General features: G+C 46.6%; 1 protein-coding gene across 1 annotated transcript in view; it reads left to right on the top strand.

The window, feature by feature from the left end:
* The window catches only part of PSTPIP2 (proline-serine-threonine phosphatase interacting protein 2), an 81,463-nt gene that overhangs the window by 46,212 nt on the left and 8,731 nt on the right, over positions 1–26,520 (top strand). The window contains exons 8-10 of the mRNA XM_018568270.1: positions 6,018–6,124; positions 20,077–20,139; positions 23,186–23,287. Of these exons, the coding sequence (XP_018423772.1) occupies positions 6,018–6,124; positions 20,077–20,139; positions 23,186–23,287 (272 nt within the window). The remainder of the gene's footprint in view (positions 1–6,017; positions 6,125–20,076; positions 20,140–23,185; positions 23,288–26,520) is intronic.

Raw genomic sequence — 26,520 nt, forward strand, 5'->3', positions numbered from 1 at the left:
CCCAACACTTTGCCCTCCTACTGCCCAACACTGTGCCCTCTTACTGCCCAACACTGTGCCCTCCTACTGCCCAACACTGTGCTCTCTTACTGCCCAACACTTTGCCCTCCTACAACCCAACACTTTGCCCTCCTACTGCCCAGCACTGTGCCCTCTTACTGCCCAACACTGTGCCCTCCTACTGCCCAACATTGTGCTCTCCTACTGTCCAACACTGTGCTCTTTTACTGCCCAACACTGTGCTCTCCTACTGACCAACACTGTGCCCTCCTACTGCCCAACACTGTGCTCTCCTACTGCCCAACACTGTGCCCTTCTACTGCCCAACACTGTGCTCTCCTACTGCCCAACACTGTGCTCTCCTACTGCCCACCACTGTCCTCTCCTACTGCCCAACCCTGTACCCTCCTACTGCCCAACACTGTGCTCTCCTACTGCCCAACACTGTGCTCTCCTACTACCCAACACTGTGCCCTCCTACTGCCCAACACTGTGCTCTCCTACTGCCCAACACTGTGCCCTCCAACTGCCCAACCTTGTGCTCTTCTACTGCCCAACCCTGTATCCTCCTACTGCCCAACCCTGTACCCTCCTACTGCCCAACACTGTGCTCTCCTACTGCCCAACACTGTGCCCTCCTACTGCCCAACACTGTGCTCTCCTACAGCCCAACACTGTGCCCTTCCACTGCCCAACACTGTGCTCTCCTACTGTTCAACACTGTGCCCTCCTACTGCCCAACACTGTACCCTCCTACTGCCCAACACTGTGCCCTCTTACTGCCCAACACTGTGCTCTCCTACTGCCCAACACTGTTCCCTCCTACTGCCCAACACTGTGCCTTCCTACTGCCTAACCCTGTGCCCTCCTACTGCCCAACACTGTGCTCTCCTACTGCCCAACCTTGTGCTCTCCTACTGCCCAACACTGTGCCCTCCTACTATAATAGGTATTTCTATATACTCATTCCACTGCATGTATGTCATTTGAACTTAAAAGAGAACTATGGGGTCAGTGCTTTTGGTCATGGAAGGACATTTACTAGCGTCCTCCCATGACCCAAAGCTTAGTATATCGCGAGCTACTGCTACCGGTATACTGAGACCGCCGCAGTGGGACGGATCCCGACAATACTGTCGAGATCCACTCAGCTGGCTGAGTGACAGCTGGCTCCACCCCGGGCCGGCCTTAGGGGTGTGCGAGCCGTGCGGCCGCACAGGGCGCCATGGCAACAAGGGCGCCGTGCGGCCGTCACAGCTCGTCCTGTGGGCGGCTTCTCTCCCCCTCACCACTAAAGGGTGTGGCCACTGAGGGGCGCTGTAAAGCTTTCTCGCACAGGGCGCCTAAAGGCCTAAGGCCGGCCTTGGCTCCACCTATCTAGAGGCAGAGCCAGCTGTACCCATCCCCTCCCCGTCAGTGCTGGAGGATCGGAGGGGGGGGGCAATCCCTGCAGGGAACCGTGACAGTTACCACTCTCTGCAAGGAGATGATCGAGAAGTGAGCGAGCGACGGTATGTGTTCGCTCACTTCCCGATCTATTGAGCCGAGCTGTGATAGTTTCATTGTCACACGTCGGTTCTAACTATGAGGATGAGTGAGAATCACTCACCTCATAGTTCTCCTTTAATTAGCTCTATCAGTAGAACCTTTTTTTTGAGCTGAGCAGTTAAGATTAGCATGGTGAACATATGAAAAGGACACAAGAAAAAGATTACATTAATCATACAATAACACATAAATCATAATAAATGCCTCTTCCATTGAGCGGAGAATTGTATACCTTTACAATGAGGGATGCCCTCCATAGATTACGCTCCCTATCATATCCCACACACAGGGTTATGTCAGGTTGAATCTCGTCTTATCTCAATTGTTTCATAATGACCTTCCACAGATTGCTGTAGGAAGTATCAAATACGGGCAGTTTTATCTAAATGGGAATTCCCAGGTCTCCAGTCACTTCCAGTAGCCTCACCTTTTCTCGCAGTGGTACTCAATAAGAAATATTAGGATTAGGCTTTGGCAAGCATGCGAATACTGAGTGCTAATCATATCTAAATCTCAACAACAGATATGTAATGTCATGAGGCTTATCACTTCGTAGATGTCGTGGCTGTAAAATGTTTCTTTTATTGGACCTTTTCCTCTGTTTTCACCTGGTGATCCTGGCAGTAGCATTCTTATAGTCATTGAGTGACAACATCCACGGCCATACTGAAGCAGCGTAGTCACCCTAGGACAGGAAGTGGGCTAGGACTGCAGAAAAACCTCCCCATCTCATCTTCTCCATAACACAGGCGAGAGGGGTTCTGTAGTTCACAGGGATAGCTGGGAACAATGGGGAAGAGCGCCCGTATTGGAAAAATTGCGTAGTCGCCAATACCGAGTACAGATACCTGTATCCGTGCTTTTCCGAACGCTACTTGGCTGTATCCCAATGGAAACGCGCAACAAAACGGCCCAAAGTAGTACCTGTACCTTTTCAGGCGTGGGCCGTTTTGTAGCGCGTTAGGGACGGGCGGAAATACGCCAAGGTGGGAACGAGACAATTGAATACAATGGGATTTATATTTTTGAGCGTTTTGTAGAGTGTTCGTCGAGCGTAGAACGCGCTACAAAACGTTCAGGTGTGAACGAGGGCTTCCTGATTGCCTGGGAAGCCAGTGTTCTATCTAAAGCATTCCGGCTTCACGCTGCCTAGCGACACTGCGAGGCAGCCTGGCTTCCTCAGCAATCAGGAAGCCAGGTGGCAGGTCATGACCTGCCGCCCGGCTTCCTGATTGGTCAGGAAGCCAGGCTGCCCTGCAGTGTTGCGAGGGAGTGGGAACCCGATGTGCTTTCGATAGAACACTGGCTTCCCAGGCAATAAGGAAGTCATAGTCAGGCCCATGCTACCTTGGGATGCCGGCATCGGTACTCGTTATTGGCGACTACCAATAAAAAAATATTGGTTCTCGTACTCGATACCGAAAAAACGGTATCGGTACATCCCTAATATACAGTATATATATATGTGTATATATATATATTTGGGCTGTGGAAATTAAAGATTAATTTCTCGATTAATCTTTAAACTTTTTGATCGATTAAAATTATTTTGATCACTAATGTAAACACTCACCTCTCCGCCGGCTTCCAGGAGTCCCGTCGGCGACGTCACGGACATCGACGTCACCAGACTCCACCCCCCTTCCCCAAGTGGCTCTGTTGGCTAACAGAGGGAAAAGGGGGGAGGAGTCCGGTGACGTCGATGTCCGTGATGTCACCGGACTCCTCCCCCCCTTCGTTAGCCGACAGAGCCACTTGGGCCGGTGAGTTTGCCCAAGAAACTTTGTGCATGAGCGCCAGCCAAGGCATTTGCCTATACACATACAGCACAGCAATGAAGTAATAAAATGAACTAGGATCACACTAATCCAGCACGTTATTATTCTGAGTTGCCCCACTCAAGCGGCGGCCATATTGAGTGGGGCACGTGAGATTAATAACGTGCTGGATTACTGTGATCCTAGTTCATTTTATTACTTCATTGCTGTTCTGTATGTGTATAGGCCAATGTAGTTGGATCTGTATGTGCGTTTATAATTAATCGATTAAAAAATTTTCGATTAATCGAACACTAAATTTTTAATCATTACCAGCCCTAATTTTTAAGAGTCCTGAACGCTCAAAGTTCCAAAAAATACAAGCAGTTGTATATGAGCATTTACAGGAATATTGCTGCAAAAGTAAGAGCAAGAGCAATGCAAAGGCATCTTCTGTACAGAAGCAATATAACTAGCGGTACAGACCTACGTTATCAAAGATCTTGCAGACACCAATATTACACATAACAGGAACTAATTATGGCGCAATCTCGCTCTTTGTAGCTGCGTGGTTAAAAATCTTATCTTAAAGGATTAGGCATTTTGCAGATCATTATGCATTCTATGAAAATTAAAGTGTAAGTCTGCCCTAGACTGCTATATACATTTTATTAGTGTATGGGAATAAAACAAAATGTCCACTGGGTACAACTTTAAAGGACTTTCCAAGCCATAATGTCATGACTTTCATGTTGATTGTCTGCGTTGTATAGGTTTCATGCTCTGCATGGGTGTGCCCTTATAAGAGGGAGGAGCTACTACCTTGCAGAAATGCTCATTGGTTTGAGACATGGAGGCGGGGCAGATGATGTCACAGCAAGCTACATACCTGCATTTACAGATAGGGCAGTAGGGCAGTGTGTGGCCCCAGAGGTGTGGATGGAGCTCCAGTCATTTGTAACAGACAGTAGATGATAACTGTGCTTAAGGGAAGAAGGGGGGTTATTGACGTTGGTAATATTTCTCCTCACTTCCTGGTATGCCACTGAAACAGGAAGTGAGAGAATACAGATTGAATTAACTCTTCCCTACTCTTATTATCTGGAGCTTCATTTTGAAAATTCATTTTGGAGAAAGGCTTTGGACATAGTCTGGTGCAGCGGTCGCCAACTGGTGGTCCGCGAGAAAATGTTGGTGGTCCCCGGGCCCCTCTGATGCAGTGCAGGCTGGGCCGACATTGAAGTGGCACGGAGGCTTTGGGGCTGCCTCTCACGGACTCAAGCAATGACTGTCACAAGGAATGTGCGGCTCTCAGTACAGTGCGGGCACTGCTGGAGGCGGGGCATCTCGCCAGTACCCGGACTGAGCAGGCTGCGGGACATAGAAAAAGCTAGAGGGCCAGACCCTTATAAATAGGGAAGCAGGTTGTGTGACCCGTCCTAGCTGCCACAGGACTTGTAATGATGTACAACCAATATTGGGATTTAGACACAAATTGATGAGTGCTTTTGCCATTTGTTTTGCTTGACTGATTTGGTGCAGTGATGCATGGGGGGTCTCAGCTGCCGTTGTGATGTGCGTTGTGCGTCCCTGTGCCTGTACGGAGGTTGGGCTTCCTCCTGACAAACCTGCACCCAATTTAATCTACTGCCCCATGTACCAGATAATCATTGTTATCCACTTCACCTCTCAGTGGTCATTATGCTATGGCTGATCGGTGTATAGAGCTAACATATTTTGCTGTGCTTTACTGAGTACACAGAAAAGATATTTCTTCTTGGAGTTTGACCCAGCTCCCCAGTGCTGCAAGTTCAGTGACCTTGCCTGCCCTCCCCCTGCATTAAAAAAGCTCATTTTGTGAGTATGAACTATCCCAGCATTGTAGAGGAAGTGATTCTTGTTCCGTAGACTGATGGCAGACGTTCCACGGTGACAGAACCAGCAGTCCTAGCGTTGCCCTTCGTCATTTAGAGCCAGAGAATTGAGTTAATAGCCAGATTACAGAGCGGAGTGTTTACACAGGTTTGATACGGGTTCCCTACTTCCATTCAGTGTGAAGAAAAGAGAAGTTCTTTTGTTTTTTCTTATCTTGTGAAATATTTACTTGAATAGGTTTAGTTTACACGCACACGCGCCTATGAAATACGACTTCCACATTTCCCATGCCCTACAAAGTTTTAACTTCACTTTTAGTTCCCCCAATGCTCCCGAGTTCTTTACTGAGCAGCCCTGCCAGGCGCCACACAGTGTAGAGAGAGAGAGAGAAGTCATCACCACCTTCAGCTACTGCTACCCATGTGCTGCCCGGCCCATTTATTCCTATGCCTGGTCCATTCATGGCAGCCCGCAGCCATCCAGAGTAGTACATCTCCAGCCATAGGTATGAATGGGCCGAGCTGCACACATGCCCGATAAGGGCTGCGTATGACTGGGACTTCTTTTGCAAAGGCTGTGCAGTGCTGGATATGGCCGCAGAGTGGAAAACACAGCAGGGAGAGCTGTAGGTAAGTAATTTGGTTGGACACAGCAGAGGCATTTCTGGGTAATATAGTAAATAGCGGGCATCCCATGGTGTCTGATCTTAGGCAAGCCTTTTTAAAAGTATCCATTAGAATGGACAGTCAGTTAGATATAATGTGTTATGTGTTATCACTGTACCTAAAATCTGAGCCCCACATGTCCATCTAATTGCCCTTCTTGTATTCTCCTCAGAAATTGATATTGTTGGCCAGAGCCACATTCAGCTGGCTCAGTCCTTACGAGACGAGGCGAGGAAGATGGAGGAGTTCCGAGAGAGACAGAAAGCCGAACGTAAAAAGGTAAAATAAGATATCATACGCTTTCGATCGGGGGAGCAAACAGCGTTCGAGCAACAAAGACAGTTTTAATTTCTGATGACTGATTTGTTTGTAAATAACTCCCACCGTTCTCAACAAAATTAGGAAAGTGAAATGGAAATTGTTTTGTATAACAACCCTCGAGCAACCAGGAACTGAAGAGACTTTCTCCTAATTTCCTATTCTGTATGATTCCTCATAAGTGACCAGAAAATGGGGAGTTTTCCCCTAATTTCCTGTTCTGTATGATTCCCCCTCAAGTGACCAGGAAATAGGGAGTAACCAGGAACAGGGAAGAGTTCCCCTGGTTTCCTGTTCTGTATGATTCCCCCTCAAGTGACCAGGAAATAGGGAGTAACCAGGAACAGGGAAGAGTTCCCCTGGTTTCCTGTTCTGTATGATACCCTTCAAGTGACCAGGAAATGGGTAGTAACCAGGAACTGGGGAGATTTCCCCTAATTTTCTACATTGCATGATTCCTCTTAAGTGACCAGAAAATGGTGAGTTTTCCCCTAATTTCCTTGTTCTGTATGATTCCCCTCAAGAGACCAGGAAATAGGGAGTAACCAGGAACAGGGAAGGTTACCCCTAGTTTACTGTTCTGTATGATACCCCTCAAGTGACCAGGAAATGGGGAGAAACCAGGAACTGTAGAGATCTCTCCTGAGTACCCCTCTAGTGACCATAATATGGGTAGTAACCAGGAACTGGGGAGATTTCCCCTAATTTCCTGTTCTGTGATTCCCCTTAAGTGACCAGGAAATAGGGAGTAACAAGGAACACGGAAGGTTTCCCCTAGTTTCCTGCTCTGTATGATACCCCTCAAGTGACCAGGAAATTGGAAGATCCCCCTATTGTCCTCTTCTCTATGATCTCCTCAAGTGACCAGGAAATTGGAAGATCCCCCTATTGTCCTCTTCTGTATGATCTCCTCAAGTGAACAGCAAATGGCGATATCTCCCCACCCTTCCTGGTTTGGCTGACACCTCTCAAATAACCAGAAATAGTTTGATGTTCCTTTACTTTATTTCTGTAGGACACCCATCAGCAGACATAAAGTGAGGGGAAACATTCCAAATGTCAAACAGGCACCAATTAAAAGGTTGATAGAGTATTTAACTCTTCGAAAACCATGGAAGGTTTTAGCCGGAATGAGCTTTAAAATTTACTGAAATCTTCCGCATTTACAATGTAGCGAGCGGAGGTTGTATACTTCAGATCCTTCGCTCTTCATGAAAGTCAGCTCTTCTCACAGGGAGACTTTTCAAGAAGCAGCAAGCAATGAAGAATATCTCTGCCTGACTCAGAAGCTCACAATCACAGCACCGAACCTGCGCCATCTGTTGGTCATTAATCAGCACTGCAGGTTAGGTCTCCGCGATGCACACCTGCCCTCAATAGTGCACTTAACAGTGAGGCCACAGTCTCAGGACTCTAGCACTTGGCATTCCTCTTGTCCATGGCAAAGCAGAGGGTCCACTGAGCACAGTGACAATGAACCCTCTAACACTACACTACCAAAACAGCAGGATAACAAGGGAATTCTAAAATCGGGAAGATCGCTTGGTTTTGTTGACTGTCTATGGTCGATGTGGAACTGGCCAACACAGTAAAGGTTTAGGATGGTGTCGCACTGGAAATAAGGCAATACATGCTGCTATATTTCGGTCTCAAACAATTGATGGAGTCATATGCCAGAGCTGGCATTGGGCCATAAGGGAACAAACACCTTTAGTATTACCTCTTATGCTAAAATGCAAACAAATGGAAATGTTGCTGCTATCAGTGATGGATAATATTTGTTTGCTTTTCATACTGATAGTGAAAATGTGACGGGCCATTATAAAAGGAGGGCCCAAAAGGGGAATTTTCTGGTGTTGGTTAAGTAATTGACCAGTAGAATGCAGAGGAACTACCTTATATGCATTTCATGTTTCTGACAGGACCGTGTAGGCTTGTGACTGGGGATAACGTTAAATTAGTATTAAACTCTCAATTATGAATCGAGATCCAACAAATATACATTTCTAAGCAAAGTGTTTCCTTACATTTTTGCCCAAAAACTTGCACTCATCAGGTTTCCAAACAGCTGCCTCCAACTGAGCTTCCAGTACAAGATCACAAGGAAGAGCAGTCTTCAGCAGGTGTCCATCTACTACAGGGGTCTCGAACCTCTGGCCCTCCAGCTGTGGTGAAGCTGCAAATCCCATGATGCATCTCTCTTCGGGAGTCATGTCCGTGGCTGTGAGAATCTTGCAATGCCTCATGGGATTTGTAGTTCCACCACAGCTGGAGGGCCGGAGGTTTGAGAGCCCTGATCTACTAGCTTAGAGAATGGAAGAAGGAGGAGGGAGGAGAGGAAAAAACAGGAGTTGATTGCCTTGCTGTACCTGTGTGCTTGTAAAGACACATGCAGCTTACTAACACACACAAGGGCGGCTCCATAGAAATAGGAGGTAACCGCATACATTTATAACCAGCCTTGCTAGCAAGGCGCACATGGGAAGGCTTACAACAATACAAAACACAAAAAGAGTCCCCAGCACACTTGCCGGCTAGCCGGCAACAAAACACATTACCCTGTCTAACAGTATGCGCTAAAAACAGAGGTTTTAGTTACACAAACCTTTGGCCAAAAATATGTAGAGGCCACACAGCCCCGTCAAGGCTCCTCTGTGGAGTGTGGTCCTAACTCTTTGAGTCTCCATGTTGGAGCATATTAATGCAGTCGATAAATTAGATGCAGGTGTACCCGGAAGCAGCCCACCCCTCCTCAAAAAGTGCAGGGACGCACCGGAGGCCCAGCAATCCAAAATGCACGCTGGGGCCCTCTGGTGCGTCCCTGCACTTTTTGAGGAGGAGTAGGCTGCCTCCAGGTACACCTGCATCTAATTTATCGACTGCATTAATATGCTCCAACATGGAGACTCATAGAGTTAGGACCACCCTTTACAGAGGAGCCTTGACGGGGCAGTGTGGCTTCTACATAATTCTGGCCAAAGGTTTGTGTAACTAAAACCTCTGTTTTTAACGCATACTGTTAGACAGGGTAATGTGTTTTGTTGCCGGCTAGCCGGCAAGTGTGCTGGGGACTCTTTTTGTGTTTTTTATTGCTACTCCATAGGAACCTACAAGGGAAAGGAGTCATCCTAAGGCCCCATTCACACTGAGCGATTTATCGCGAGGATCGCGGGTATTTACCGTGCGATATCGCTCTCCAATGCATGGCTCTGTCCGTCGCTGTCGCGGGTTGTGCGTCGCTACAGCAGGACCCTTTTTGGAGCGGATTTTGCCGCGATTCTAGTTTGCTCAATGCAACCATTTGCGCGATATCGTGCAAAATGCAAATTGCGCGACAAACGCGCGATTTGCGAATCGCTCAGTGTGAATGGGGCCTTAAACAGGATATCAGGGCCAGTGCTCAGGGGACCAGCTGATTCTGCAGGAAATACATTTTGAAAACATCAAGGTGCGGCATCCATTGTAAGAGATTTCATCAGCATTTGAAAAAGGTTAAAAACATTTTGGCTTTAATATCACTTTAATCAACTGTCACCTCAATATGTATCGAAGAATCCTTACAGACCTTGCAAATGCAGCTCAAAAAGGAGAAGTTTTTAAACACTGAGGCTGCAATTGTTTGTCATTTTCTTGCAAAATATTAGTTGTCACATTGCCACCCTCCCCTTGACATGTAACACTCATCCAGAAAAGGCTCATTTGTTATTCTGTGCCATTTCCGGTGTAAACTTGATGGTTTTGTCCACTGAGTTTATGTGTTCACTAACAGCTTGTATTTCTGATGTTCTTGTCTTGTATCATCCTCATACCAGAACCCATGACTTGGTCTTATTCCTATGAAAGAGCTCAAGTATTTCTTCACCTTCTCCATGTACTGTACAGGTTAGCTACAGAGGGAGACACTGGTGATCCCATAGTCAGGGCCGGATTTCTCACAAGGCCAACCAAGGCCCGGCAACGGGGGAGCAGGGAGTAGAGGGGCAGCAGGGGTGTGGAATTCCCATCTCCCATGACATGCAGTTCTGGGTGCCTGGGCGGGTGGTTGTTTTCAACATTTTGCCCTGCTTTGGGCAAGCAGGACTAAATGTAGAGCCGGGAAGCCGCCGCTCGTTTTGTACAATTGATCTCGGTGATGTCGCTGAGATTACTTGTATGCAGCCTGCAGGTCTGCCATTCTCCATTGGGGGAGGCCCTGCCCATAGTACAACCTGAGTTCCTGCCCTTTTACTTCAAATAGATGGTGTTAAGACACAGTTCCACCAATGCTTGGGAGGTAAGAGCCCTCGGCACCAGTTGTCTTCCACATATATTGCAGTTTTAACATCTATACCCAAGTGATTTAAAAACAGTTCACACCTTCAGGCTTGTGAATACAAGGGTTACCACCTATGCAGATCCAGGACACCAAGGGATAGGATTATATAACTGTGTGGGTCCACAACTTTCACACCTCCCATCCTGTTCATGGACAATCAATGTCTGCCTTGACATCCGTTCAACGGAGATTGGATTAAGGTGACGGTCTTACGTGTGTGGATATAAATGTTGGTCTAGGTTCCTGACAGTCATTAGAACTGAAGAAGTGGCTTGGATAAGCACAGGAATGTCTTCAGCATTACAGAACAGGTCTAGATAAATGTGACCAAACACTACAAGTTAAACCATGACCTGGATGAACGAGAACCTTCACAGACTAGGGTTGCCACCTGTCCAGGATTCACCCGGACAGTTCGGGTTTTGAATGCTGTGTCCGGGTTTCATGGCAGCTGAAAACCGGACACAAGATGTCAGGCAGACAGGGGCAACCAAAATTGAGATAGGGGCTACGGGCCTCCCCACTGAAAATAGTGTCAACTGTGATATTTACATATTAATGGGTGATTCTATTTATATATGAATAAGCCGCGACTCATTCTCCCAAAAACATTTCTGTGCGTCGCTAGAGTGTTCGGGGTTCGATGGAAGAAAAGGTGGCAACCCTATCACAGACAGACTGAGGAAATGCTTCCTCCAGTCTGCAGGAGACCTCAGACTAGGCAGAGTTACTGGACTGTAGCTGAAGGGCAACTTTTTCATAATAAAAGGTGGAGTTTTTATGGAGAAAGAAAGTATATTGTGCTGTATATTATATACTGTACATTAGGAATTTATTCATGCAGATTTTTAAAGGTAAGGTCCACTTTACCGAAGTCTGTGGATTGATTTGTCTGGCATATTGGGACCAATTGGGTCTCAGTTTGGGCAAACTGATCTGGCCATGACTAGCTTGCATTCTCAGCATTGCCTGTGATAAGATTCTCACTTTCTTATCATGTTTCTCATTGCAGAAACTGATCCTGTCAGAATAGGACTTGTCATGATTGATAGCAGACAATCACTTACACTGGAGGCAAAATAAAGATCTAACATTCCAATCCCTGTGAATCCTGCTCTACTTCATTTCACATTTTTGTTGTCTTTCAGTCCAGTACAACCAGTTAGATTAGGGTATTTTGGTTGTTGTTACAGGTGTGCAGCTAGTATGGAGTCACCGGCCCTCTGGATGGAAAACTTTGTTTTTTAATGCTCACAATAGCCAATCAGATGCCTCCTTTAATTCTGAATACTATATTCAAAACATGCAGTTTTTTTCCAGGGCCAACAGAAAGTTTTCTTTCCATGCATGCCCTTTCTTCAGACCTGTTATAATGTTGCAATGTACAGACATGCTGGGAGGTAGCCTTGTTTCTTACATGGATGGCATTGTAGTTACTTTCTGAAATCATACGTAAAGGAGAACTATGAGGTGAGTGATTTTCACTCCTCCTCATAGTTCGAGCCGACGCGTGACAATTACAATTTCACAGGTCGGCTCTATAGATCGTGAAGTGAGCGAACACATACCTTTGCTCGCTCACTTTCCGATCATCTCCCTGCAGAGAGCCGTGACTGTCAGTCACGACTCCCCCGCAGGGATCCCCGCTCCGATCCTCCAGCGCTGAGTGGAGAAACAGACAGGGGATGGGGCGGGTACAGCTGGCTTTGCCTCTAGATTGGCAGAGCCAGCTGTCACTCATGCAGTTGGGTGGATCTCTACAGTATTGTCGGGATCCGTCCCGGCTACGGCGTTCTTGGTATATAGTGAGCAATAGCCTGCTATATACTGAGCTTTGGGTCATGGGAGGACGTTAGAGCATGTCCTCCCGTGACCCTTAAAAGAACTATGGGATAAAAAGGAGAACCTTTGCTCAGAAGTCACTCACTTGTAAAACTGTAGATGGGTCTTTGTACACACAAATCTCGTTCCTCTATTGAAAAGTGGTCCTATGTTCTGCACCTGGGTCCTTTAGTGTCCTTGTGTCATGCACTCTTCTACTGCCTTGCATATTAAAATGCCACATGGAACAATGTGTAAGGGAGTATGACAGGGACTTTAAAGGAGAACTATGAGGTAAGTGCTTTTCACTCACCTCATAGTTCCAGCCGACCTGTGACAATGAGACATGTCACAGGTCGACTCAGTGGATCGGGAAGTGAGCGAACACATACCGGTCGCTCGCTCACTTCTCGATCCTGTCACGGCTCTCTGCAGTGACAGGGGAGGGGCTGGATTCCCCCCTCCCCGCTCCGATCCTCCAGCGCTGACTGGCGTAACGGACGGGGAAGGGGGCGGGTACAGCTGGCTCTGCCTTTAGATAGGTAGAGCCAGCTGTCAGTCACGCAGCTGGGCGGATCCAGACATAATTGTCGGGATCCTCTTAAGCTGCGGCGTCTCAGTCTACAGATGCAGTTAAAGATATAACATCACTTTGCTGATGGTGAGAGAGGAATTGGGCCCACCATGTGATCTAAGGATGGAGTTCCCTTTTCCTGGGAGAGTGTGGAGCTGTGCTGCTTCAGAAGCTTCCGTAGATCATGAAAGCATGTTAGAAACTCATAGGGTTAATTGCTGTTAAACAGCATAAAAGTGCAGTAAGCAGCTAAAAGTAATATTATTGTCATTGACGTGAGTGCCTGATCCAAGGATAAAGATGTCAATTACATTGGAGAAGTCTTAAGTACAAAATTCCTGCAGATAAAACGAGTTTCCATTCCTTCAGCAGCACTAGTAAAAGAGGCCACACTAGAAGAGGACAATATGTCTTCTTAGTTCTAGACTGTGGAAAGAAACCAGAGAGGAATGGACTCTTGGAAGAGCTTGTGTAAGGTCTCTTGGACTGAGCTGTGGGACCCAGGGGTGAAATCCAGATTTGCAGAATTATGGGTTAGAGTCTCAGAACGCACTGAGAACGCACTGAGTGTTGCAGGACGTAGTTTGGGCACAGTGACTAGGTGTGTGGCCTTGGAAGCTCACAGTGTTTCGGATATGGTCTAATCCAGGGGTGCCCATAAGGTCGATCGCGATCTACCAGTTGATCGCGTAGCGATCAACTTGTAGATAGCGATGTCCTCTCCTCTCGCCCGTGGGTCTTCTCCTCTGGATCCCCTTCTGTATGTAGCGGGGATCCGAGGAGAAGTGAAGGAGCCGCTGCGGCTGGCGGCGCGGAGGGGGAACTGCTGTCACTTAACTAAGGCCGAGCGGTGAGGAGAGAGAGAGAGACGCTCGACCAGGATCTGACAGCGGCGCCTCTCTCTCTCCCCTCAACACTCGGCCTTAGTTCTGTGACAGCGGCTCCGCCCCCCGCGGCTGAAGTGCTTCTTTGACTTCTCCTCGGATCCCCATATCAGTAATATGTACCGGTCCCCTGTGCAGGACAAACACTGGAGCGATCAGCTGATCTCTCCAGTGTTTGTAAATAACTGGGGACACATATTACTATGTGTCCCCAGTTATGAATGAGCAAGATGTGATTTAAATCACGTCCTGTTCATTCATGAGTTTCTCAATGGGGAGAAGCTCCTCCCCATTCAGAAACTGGATGATAGTAAAATATTTTCTGAATGAATGGGAAGCCTCTGTGCTTTCCATTCATTTAGAACAGAGGCTGCAGAAAAAGAGATTGAGAACTTTGTGTCTTCAATTTCTTTTTCTATTTTAAAAGGGAAATATCAGGAGGCTGTTTAGACCCCTAATATTTCCCCGAAGCCCCCCCAACAGTAAGAAACAAAAATGAAAAAGAAGAAAAAATTAAATAAGAAATAATAAAAATATTAAAACAGTAAAAAATAGTAAAAAAGAAAAATAGTAAAAAAGTTGTGTGACATCACACATGTGTTGGGAGGGGGGCACGTTTTTTTCTTGCCTCGGACGCAAAAGGAGCTGGCTACGGCTATACTCCCATGGTGCTTGTGCGGCTGCCAGACACTGGAAAGGGGTGGGACACCTCTCGCCATGTGCAATGTCAACCACACGAGCACCGCGGGAGAACAGGACGCCGGGGCCTCTAGGACGCACCGGAATGTAAGCCGGCCGACTCCCTGCGTTCAAGGGCAGGAGGGGGCGTGGGGTTGTATTGAAGCCAATGGCACCGCAGCCATGCCCCCCGCCCACAGTGTGATCGCCCGCACCCGGAATGCAGGCACACTAGTGCCTGCATTCCGGTCCAGTGCGATCTGCAAAAATAGTGCTCGCAGCATTATTGCGGATCGCACTGTACTGGAACGCAGGCACTAATGTGCCTAGGTTCCGGGTGCAGGCGATCGCACTGTAGGCGAGGGGCCTGCCTGCGGTGCCATTGAATTAAATGCACCATCACACCTCCTCCCGCCCCTGAACGCAGGTGTTTTTTTGTTGGTAGATCTCATTGAGCTCGTCATTATAAAAGTAGATCTCCCGACGAAAAATTGTGGGCGCCCCTGCTCTAATCTCTAAAAATCTTGTCGTATCCCCCCACATTTTTGTAGGCCGCTTTGGCCTCAGCAGTGAAGGTCCCCAACCTAAAAAGTTTACTTCTTCAGCACTTGCGAGAAGGCCTCTCCAGGTGCCAATAAACAAACACCCACCCACACAGTGAACATGCATGATCCTCGAACAAATCATGAGCTCCAATGCATACCTCAGATGAGCATTAATAAGGATATCCCGTCACACACCTGACTGATATGTCAAAGGAGTATGTGCCCCTTTACCAAACTCTATGGACTGTGGTCAGCTCTCCTGTAGGCTGGTTGCTGCTATTGCCCTTCAGTGGCTCCCAGGAATACAGCTGTAAGTATAATGGAATGGTCTTCTGTTTGCTGGTTTGGAAGAAGAAAGATAAAGTTGAAAAGTCCAGCACATTGTATCTTCCTGGGTAATTTTTTGAGAGCTGTCCATAAAAGCAATTATATTGCTGCCACAGTCCGAAACGTGTTGCAGAGATGTAATTGCTTTTATGGACAGCTCTCAATAAAGTGGAAATTTACCCGGTAAGACACAGTGTGCTGGATTTTTCAACCATACTGCACTAAGTACGTCGGTCACGCTGTCCATGCACCTGGAGACAAAGGGGATTATTCATGGCAGCTGTGATGTTCTGTAATTCTCACATAGGAGTGGAGAGCCTTTCCCTTATGACCTATGGTAGTGAGAGTGGGGCAAGGGCAGTACTACCTCTCGTCCCTTGCACAGAAGATGCCAAAAATGCTGCCCGACCCAGAGAAAGCCATGCCATTTGGCAGAAGAAGGGGTGGCAGAAGCGAGGAAGGAGGCTGTTAACTTTTTGAAAAGTTAGGGTCACTTCGATCGAGGGTTGTATGGGACTTGTACGCGCAGATTGCAGGAACATTTTTTGCATGGCTTTGGTGCCGGCACTGCCGGCGACTCTCCTAACTAAAAACAACTCATGTGTGGACCTCTACCTTCATCACCCTGCTATTGGAGTAGTAACATACAACACATATAAGGATATTCATGAAGATTGCTTGGTTCCCTTTGGAGTTTATATGGAGGTTGCAACTCCTTTGGAGTTTAGTGACGCGGTTTGATTGCGGCATACGCCGAGTCTGCCCTTGGTCTCCCCGTAAAGCCCCTACAGGGGTGGAACTGTTGTACAACTCAGGCCCTTTTCCCTCGCCCATAGCTCATTTGTGGCCGTGCTTGTGAACACATAGGGGGTTATTCACAAATGGGTGAAGGGTTTGGAGAAGTCAGGAGAAGTGAACAGTTTAGGACAAAATAGCTGATTCAGAAATAATCTCCAATTCAGATCACTTTCCAGTTCAGCTTCTATGTTGTCCTAGAATGTTCAGTTCTCCTGCCTTCTCCAAACTCTTCACCCTCTTGTGAATAACCCCCATAGCGTTTTGGGACTCTAATGAAAGGTTCCTGAAGAAGCAGTTTTTCTGCGAAACGCGTAGAATCTACTGACAATCAGCTATCTATTCAAGCCTGTATAACTCTGGCTAAGATATGTATACAGTTGTTTTCTTCATTTCTGCTATGTGCTAATCACTCACAACGGCAATAATGTTCTTCAACTAGGTTTTAATTATGTTATCAATAAAACAAGGTTTTTTTATCAGCACTTAGTAATTGTACTACTTTGTGGCACCTTTAAAGCCCCGGGCTCCTTTTGTAGCCATTTTTCTTTTGTCTCTATATCTATTAGGCAAAACAAGTTTTTTTTTGCATGCTGGCTGGTGAGTGTGCTGGGAAACTTTTTGCTGTTTAACCCCTTCGTGACGGGAGATGTACACTGTACGTCCAGCCACAAAGGGACCAAATGTGTACGTGACGAGTTATTTGCTGCACTAGAAGGCTGCTAACCGCTGAGAATCAGCGGTTACCTTTCAGTAATGGATGTCTAACTATCTAGAGATCCATTACTTAAAGGGTTAACCTTTTTCAGACACCCGATACCTTAATATCGGGTGTCTGAGAGTCACAGCAAAGCGGACACACATGTCGGCTTTTGCCGGCATTCTGACAGCTCGTATAGATCGAGAGATATCTCTCTCAAGCTATACTGGCTTTTTTTTTTTTTATCTTTTGACTTTCAAGAATAGATACAAAATGTTATGTATTAGACACATAATGTATCTATTCTTGAAAGTAGAATGTTTAAGTTTTCTGAAACATTCACTGACAGACGAAGAGTGTGTTTGCCATTTGTTTTGCTTGACTGATTTGGTGCAGTGACGCATGGGGGGGTCTCAGCTGCCGTTGTGATGTGCAGGGTTCCCTTGTGCGTCCCTGTGCCTTTAAGCGAAGTTGGGCTTCCTCCTGATAAACCTGCACCCAATTTTATCTTTTGCCACATGTGCTCCAAGATGGAGACTAGAGCTGCAGCTAACGATTATTTTCAAAATCGATTAGTTAGCCGATTATTAAGTTTGATTAATCGGATAAACTATAAAATAAAGTTTAAAAAATGGCTCCAGTGATAGGACTACTAGTTTGTATTGAGGTTGCAGTCCATCACAGGAGCAAGCTTGGAAGTAAAAAAAATTGTGTGGTATGCAATATAGTGAAATGTAAATTGTAAAATTATACAGCAATGAATGCAGAATGGCATCGGCTATAGAGGACTACAAATCCCAGCAATAGTACATTATACAGCACAATGCAGAATACCGCCAGCTATAGAGGAATACAACAAATCCCAGCAATAGTACATAATAGCTGGCGGCATTCTGCATTGCGCTGAATAATGTACTATTGCTGGGTTTTGTAGTCCTCTATAGCTGGTGGTATTTAGCATTGGACCACTTTATAATGTATTATTGCTGAGATTTGTTGTACTCTTCTACAGCTGGTGGTATTCTGCATTGTATTATTGCTGGGACTTGTAGTCCTCTATACAGCGCAATGCAGAATATCACCAGCTATAGAGGAGTACAACAAAATCCCAGCAATACATTATACACTGTATTGCTGGGATTTGTATTCCTATGTATAATTTACAGCACAATGTACCATCAGCTATAGAGAAATACAAATCCCAGCAATACATTATAGAGCACCATGTATGGGAAAGTGCAGGCTTACCTGAGCAGTCTTCCAGCAACTTGCTTCTGAGATCGGACCTGTCTATCAGCAGCTGTCATCCCCCACACCTGCTCCTCCTTACTACATCTCCCCGCGTCCCTGTGCCGATCGTGGAGTAGTGCACGTGACACTACTGGGCAGGAAATGTGCGGCGTGTGGAGCGTGGATGCGAGCAGGTCTGGCAGCGGCGAGCGTGAGGTGGGGAAGAGGTGCGGCGCACAGCGTGTGGAGCTGTGAACAGGGCCAACTGATCGGAAGCCGATTAATCGATTATTGAAAAAGTTGACAACTTTTTCAATAATTGATTATAATCGATTATGTCAATTAGTTATTGCAGCCCTAATGGAGACTCTCATAGTTTAGAGTTAGGACCGCACTATATAGAAGGGCCTTGGCGCGGCAATGCGGCTTTCACATTTTCTGCAGAAGATGTGTATCTAAACCTCTATTTTTAACCTTAGCGGTGAGACAAGTTTTTTTTGCATGCTGGCTGGTGAGTGTGCTGGGAAACCTTTTGCTGTATCTATTAGGGGTGCGTTGCCACCCACTTGCCTCACATTCCCTCCCCTCTCTTTATTTTGAATCCTTTAAGTTTTTGAAAAGTTTTATCTTTATAAATGAAGCAGTAAGAGTCAATTTGAAAGCAAATCAGCCTGTGGAATGACGAACCAGTGGGCGAAGAAGGAAAGAGGAAGTCTCCGGGGCTTTTAATTTTCATAGCATTAGTTATCAGAAGTAATTTTCCTTCAGCCTTTACATATCAGCCTTATCATGAGGTGATCATGGAAATCATTACATCATGTCCCGGAGAAGGTTTACCTGGAAGCAAAACTGCCCTCGGCTATCCAGTACACGTCTACTGTTCTTATCCAGCACAAGGGAGCTTTTCTGATAAATGCACAATTGTATATTAATGTGTAAGGTGATCAATTCAAACGTCCAATCAGAAGTGAGAGAAAGCTCTGTTTGGGAGCGCCCGGAATTTAGGTGCCCATACACCTTACGATTATCGTATGGAATCGACTTTTCGTACGACAATCTTAAAGGAGAACTATGAGGTGAGTGCTTTTCACTCCCCCCATGGTTCTAGCCGACCTGTGACAATGAGACTGTCACAGGTCGGCTCAGTAGATCGGGAGGTGAGCGAACACATACCGGCGTTCGCTCACCTCTCGATCCTGTTACGGCTCTCTGCTGTGACAGGGGAGGGGCTGGATTCCCCCCTCCCCGCTCCGATCCGCCAGCGCTGACTGGCGGAACAGACGGGGGAGGGGGCGGGTACAGCTGGCTCTGCCTCTAGATAGGCAGAGCCAGCTGTCAGTCACGCAGCTGGGCGGATCCCGGCACAATTGTCGGGATCTGCTTCAGCTGCGGCATCTCAGTGTACCGCGAGCTACAGCTCGCGGTATACTGAGCCTAGGGTGAGGGGAGGACGCTAGTTTGTATCCTCCCGTTACCCTGAGGAGAACTATGGGGAAAAGACTTAACCCCATAGTTCTCCTTTAAGGTGCAACCGCCAGTACTGTACAATCGATTGTCTTTCCTGCATGTTAGAAAACTTCGGTCGATCGTACGATTTTCGCAAGGTTGGTGGCGTTTCTGTACGTCAAAAGTCGTACGATTAACACTGCTCATGCGCAAACGAAAATACGCGCGGTCGATTACCGCAATTCGTCCAGGTGTTTTTTTTTAACTACCGCTGATTGAACCTTGCGATAATCGGGGCAGGATGGGTCTGCCGTACGACAATCGCACGACGGTTCGATCATTGGACGAAAAGTTCCGTCCGATAATCGTAAGGTGTATGGGCAGCTTTTGTGAGTTTTGGTAATCTCGGTAAATGAATTGTATAGGAAAAGGGAGAGTATGTAAAAATGTGAAAGTAATACACAAAATATTACATGGCATTACAAAAAATGATCATTGTTTATATAAAATATGCAACAGTTCCCCTTTAAGAACAAATATACTGAGTCTTCCTGTATTTCATTGTAATCCGGCAAACCTTTCTATTTTTTTTTTCTAGATAGAAGCTACAATGGACGCCATGCACAAGCAGAGACAGATACAATATAAGAAGACAATGGATGCAAGTACCATATTCAAGTTATATATTCCTTGTATAAGTGGACTTGTCTCAGGCTCTTTCTCACACCAGGGGGATGCAGCCATCTGGATTTGGCCGCGCGGATCCGCCGACATGAACGATCCCATACATTGTTATGGGGACCGTTCATGTGACCGTGTGGCTCAGCGCGATCTGCACCGCCCCCCTGCCCGAATTGCTCTTTGACCCTTTTTTGCAGCGCTAATCACTGATGTTTCCATACAGCTTTCAATGGAACCGTGCTGATCAGCGCAGTTTTGGGCGTTTTTAATTGCGTTTCAGCACTGAAACGCAATTAAAAACTCCCAAAACCTCCCTTTTTAAATCAGCGTGGAAACCGCGCTGATCCGCAACCGCCCTGGTGTGAACGGGCTCTTAGGGCTCTTGTCAATGTATGATCTTATATAACATCATTGCATTCTTATCGAAACGCAACTGCAGTGCAATGCAAAGGAGGCCAATCACAGGCTATGAACTGTCACGTGCACTACTCTATTAAAGTCAATGGCAATTTGTTGACCTGCGTTTGACACGCGTGTACATGAGTACGTACTTATTTAAAGACAACTTGTCTGGTTACAAAATAATCCCTTTATTTGAGGGCCTTTTAAGTCCCATTCGCACCTGATTACATTGCGCCCCAATTAAACATGAATTGGCTCCAGCTCACTCCAGCTACACAATGCTGCATTTTTTTAATGCACTGTGCTGTGGTGCAAAATGTTGCAATATCTTCTGATGCTGCGTTGGGGTGCCCGTCCAAAAGAATGACATTGTAACTTACAACGGGTGCATGCTGCGTGGCTGCCTATTGGGGTAATGCATGTGTTTTACCACGATGGTGCGAAGGAGTCCTTATAACGGGGGTGCATCTCAGCATCTACAAATCCCATCATCTGTCTGCCTCTGTGAGTCATGCCAGTCAGAGTCTTGCAATGCCTTGACTTGCCTGGACTTGTAGTTCCGCATCAGCTAGAATGCCAAGGTTGCCTATCCCTGCATCCCTTATACACACCTCTCCTACATTCCCTCCATCCAGCACTGAAGCCTCTGTCAGACTCTTTTAGCTTTAAAATCTATTGGGAGTTTCAGACATCTGTGTACCTCACTGTGCTGTGGTTCCATCCTTCGAAACCTACTAGACATGTGCACTGCCAAAAAATTCGTTTAGTTTCGTTTAGTTTTAAATTCGGATTTGTGTTATTTCGGGATTCGGGTGTGAAAGTCAATTCGGATTCGGAATTCGGACGAAATTCGGTAGCGGTAGGTCGAACGTTCGTTTCGTTTTCTGTTCTTATTCGTTTCGTTCGTTCGTGACATTTGAGGGGGGGAAAAATATTTTTCTCCTTTTCTAATGTCACTTTGCTCCAACGAACGAAACGAATAAGAAACGAAAACGAAACGAACGTTCGGACTACCGCTACCCAATTTCGGAAATGGAAATTCGGATTCGTTTGCATTCGTTATGTCTGTAATTCGGATACATCCGAATGTCCGAAAATTCGTCCGAATTTCGATTCGGAACGAAACGAATCGCACATATCTAAAACCTACATGGCTGCTGTGTCCTGCAGATAGAACGGAGGGGATGTAGTAGTCAGGGCCCCCCCGGATAAGGTGAATATAATAGCTCTACCATTATAGGGACCTTTAAAACTGAAGGTTATATATTTTGCCTTCTCTAGTTCCTTCCTTCCTTGCGCTGGCGGATCGGAGTGGGGAGAATCCAGCCCCTCCCCTGTCACGGCAGAGAGCTGTGACAGGATCGAGAGGTGAGCGAACGCCGATATGTGTTCACTCACCTCCCGATCTACTGAGCCGACCTGTGACAATGAAACTGTCACAATAGATCTACTGAGCCGACCTGTGACAATAGAACTATGAGGTGAGTGAAAAGCGCTCACCTCATAGTTCTCCTTTAACATGAAAAATTATAGCTGATGTTCTGTCCACTTAAAAGTGAACCCATGGCCAGACTGTGGACATCAAAGAATTTACATACCAGGCAGTAAATGAGCTTTAAAACAAGTCATCCCTGACCTCTAGAGCTGGTTTTATAGTGAAGTAATTCATTTAAAGATTCATGCATATCGCAAAGACTCCAAAGTCAGGTTACAGGGCCGGTTCACACCCCAAAGAGTGTGTTCCAGAGCTTTCGGCCTCTGGAACGCAACCCGTCCATGCGTTCAGGGACGGGAGGGGGCTGTGCATTAAAGTCAAAGGCACCGCAGCAACGCCACCCACCCACACTGTGATCGCCCGCACCCGAATGCGTGGCCCAGTACTGCCTGAGTTCCGGTCCAGTGCGATCTGCAACAATAGTGCATGCGGCATTTTTGCAGATTGCACTGGATCGGAACGCAGGCACCAATGTGCCACCCGTTCGAAGTGCTGGCTATCGCACTGCAAGCAGGGTGTGTGGCTGCGGTTAGGGTTGCCACCTGTCCCGGATTCACCTGGACTGTTCGGGTTTTGAATGCTGTGTCCAGGTTTCATGGCAGCAGAAACCCGGACACAAGATGCCAGGCAGAGAAGGGCAACCAAAATTAAGATAGGAGCTACTGGACCCCCACTGAAAATAGTCTCAACTGTGATATTTACATATGAATAAGCCACCACTCATTCTCCGCAAAAAAATTCTGCGCGTTGCTTGAGTGTTTGGGTTTCGCTTGAAGAAAAGGTGGCAACCCTAGCTGCGGTGCCATTGACTTCAATGCACACAGGGAGCCGGCTGGGTTGCATTCCATAGGCCGAACGCTCTGGAACACACTCTTTGTGGTGTGAACCTGCCCTTAAGCAGCTTAGAAACACCTGCTGTGTGTTTACATTAGAGTGCTGGCAGGCTGCGAAGATACTGCTTCCATAGAAAATAAGGGAAAGGAGCTGTGATTTCATCACCTCTGTTGTGAAGATGAATTTCTCCCGAATGCCAGCAACTACAGAGGTGAACGAGGGCTTGTTTTTTTAGTTTAACCAGATGTGTGGCATAACAGTATGGATGGTGACAACATGTTATGTATTCCCGCAGAGTAAGAAGGCCTATGAACAGAGATGTCGAGAAAAAGAAGACGCAGAGCAGAATGTGGCTCGCTGCAACAAAAACACTATGAATCAGAAACAACAGGACAAGGTATTTATAGAACATGAAATGAAACTCTGCCGCAATTCTGAAGCGGAACTAAGCCTATTAATACTCACCTGCCCTCTATTGATGCGACGTCCATGAGCTCCCTCGCCAGCACCAACATCCTTTCTCTGGATTCTTTTGGGCTTGGGGTGTTTGGCCCTTTCAGTTGGCCAAGCCTGGATGATGTAAGTCCCACGCATGTGCACGCAAGTTCATTTATCCCGGTACACAGCATGCTGAGATTGTACACTTTGCTACACATGCACCGCTCAGTGTATATTGCACACCAACTTGCAAGGAGGAAGGTAAGAATCATTTATTGCAGAAGAGACACGGGGGGGGGGGTATGTGTGTGTGTGTGTTTTTATATAAAAAAAGAATCGGTGAGCCATTCATTCTTCGAAACTGCATGTACGTTCATGTAACAGTGTCACTGATCCCCTGCACTCAATAAAGCATTGTGACCTTGCAACATGATGGTGCTCATCGTGATAACATGGATGGTGCCGTGTAAAACTCAAATATAGATCAGATAATCACCAACACACACGTAATAGATCCTTGATCATTTTCCTAGGATCTATTACGTGTGTGCTAGTGATTATCCGATTTCTGCATGTTCATTCATTCTGTGCAATGGGGGCAAAAATGAATGTCATCAGTACAGTATATTTGCATGATGCCAGTTGTTGAATCTGGCCATATAAAGGAGAACTATGGGGTCAGGGCTTTTCCCCATAGTTCTCCTTAGGGTAAGGGGAGGACACAAACTAGCGTCCTTCCGTTACCCTAAGCTCAGTATACTGCGAGCTACAGCTCGCGGTATACTGAGACGCCGCAGCCGGAGCGGATCCCGACATCGATGTCGAGATCCGCCCAGCTGCGTGAGTGACAGCTGGCTATGCCTATCTAGAGGCAGAGCCAGCTGTACTCGCCCCATCCCTCGTCCGTTCCGCCAGTCTCTAGTTCCTTCCTTCCTTGCGCTGGCGGATCGGAGCGGGGGGAATCCAGCCCCTCACCTGGCACGGCAGAGAGCCGTGACAGGATCGAGAGGTGAGCGAACGCCGGTATGTGTTCGCTCACCTCCCGATCTACTGAGCCGACCTGTGACAGTCTCATTGTCACAGGTCGGCTAGAACTATGAGGTGAGTGAAAAGCACTCACCTCATAGTTCTCCTTTAAGTCCAGAGGTTTAGCAACAATATCACATCTATGGGTCAGCCAAGACCACCTTGGCCCCTATCAAAGAAAACTCAATGAGGCAGGAAAGGAAATCTTTTCCAATCACGAATACCCCTATCCCCCTCCCCCCCAATAAGCTGGTGCTGACCGTGTCTGTCTATGCCAACCCACTCACCAGCCAGCATCCAAAAAAACCTTGTCTAACTGCTAAGGTTAAAAACAAAGAATTTACATACGCACTTTTGCCCCATGTGCTCCAAGATGGAGACTCTCATAGTTTAGAGTTAGGACCGCACTATATAGAGGTGCCTTGGCGCGGCTGTGCGGCTTTCACATTTTCTGCAGAAGACGTGTACTGTATCTAAAACCTCTGTTTTTAACCTTAGTGGTTAGACAAGGTTTTTTTTGCATGCTGGCTGGTGAGTGTGCTGGGAAACTTTTTGCTGTTGTAATGTATAAAGCCCTTCCATGTGCACCTTGCTTTAAAGCTGGTTATGAGTTGATGAGTGCGTTTGCCATTTGTTTAGCTTGCCTATGCCAACACTTCCCCTGCTGTACTCGTGTTTATAGAAGTTCTGGTTTAGATGTGTCTATTGGCTGGGCTTTGTGGCAGACAGTCTGCATCGGGGTTGCACAATGGTGTGCGTATGCATTTATGCAAGTACTGGTGTGTACCTGCATACAGCCATTGATTTTTATGGTCAGTTGTATGCAGCACCTGTGGCCCACGGGTTGGGAAATATGACCGAATTCTTACATTATCGGGCCTACACCGCTCATTTGCACGAGCCCTTATATCATCCTGGACCTTGCAAACTTGATGCTAATGATTCTCCACGTGGAATAGAAGTTTGGCGTAGGGAAATAAGAGGAAAGTGTATTTAATATGTAAATTTCACACCGCACCCCATGGAAAACACGTGCATCTGCTGCCAAAATACAAAACTAATTACAGGAAACCAAAATATGCCAAAGTGCCAACAGAAGTTCACAGAGCAGTAATGATCGGCATTACAAGTTGATGACTTAGGTCAGCCTTTCACAGCTTTTTCACCACAGAGGAAACCTTGAAATAATTCTTAGGTCTCAGGAAACCCTTGATAAAAATATCTAAAGCTGGTGGTACATGGTGGTGTGATCAGTGAACTACAAAAAGATAAGAAAAAGTAATGTGCCGCACTTGGTGTCCGGAGCAGATAATTTAACTCTTTGCTGCTCTACTGTATACAACAAAATGATTTTCACTAATAATCCTGAAATAAAACAAATAATAATAATGTCCAGAAGAAAAATGCAGTTTACAATGGTGGTCATTGGAGAAGGGCTTCCTTACATTGGTGGTCAGTGAGAGAATGCCTCCCTTACATTGGAGGTCACAGGGAGAAGGGTCCCTTTACAATGGGGGTCAGTGTAAGAAGGGCCCGTTTACATTGGGTGTCAATAGAAGGGCACTCTTACATTGGCGGTCAGTGGAAGAAGGGTCACATTACATTGGCGGTCAGTGGGAGAAAGGTCCCATTACATTGGTGGCCAGTTGGAGAAGGGTGCTATTACATTGGTGGTCATTTGAAGTCCCTTCACATTGGTGGTCAGTGGAGAATGGCCACCTTACAATGGTTGGTCAGTTGGAAAAGGGCCCCCTTACAATGGTGGGAGGTGGGCTCCCTTATATTGGCTGTTTCTTGGACAACAGCCCCAATACACTGCTGGTGTGTTGGTGATCATAGGGAGAGGTGGTTGGTGATCATAGGGAGAGGTGCCTTCCCAAATTAGTGGTCAGTGGAAAAGTGTCCCCTTACATTAATGGCCAGTGGGATAAATGTCCCTTTATGTTGGTGGCTTTCTTAGATTGGTGGCTTTCCCTTACGTTAGTGGTCAGTGAGAGAAATGTCCCCCTTTGTTAGTGGCTAGTAGGAGAAGGTTTCCCTTATATTAGTTGCCAGTGGCAAAAATGTCCCATTATGTTGGTGGCTTGTGGGAGGTTTTCCTTACATTAGTGGCCATTTAGCGAAATGCCCCCTTATGTTGGTGGCTTTCTTAGATTGGTGGCTAGT

The sequence above is a fragment of the Nanorana parkeri genome, unplaced genomic scaffold (assembly GCF_000935625.1).
Source record: "Nanorana parkeri isolate BGI_ZX_2015 unplaced genomic scaffold, ASM93562v1 scaffold1166, whole genome shotgun sequence".
Taxonomy (NCBI): Eukaryota; Metazoa; Chordata; class Amphibia; order Anura; family Dicroglossidae; genus Nanorana; species Nanorana parkeri.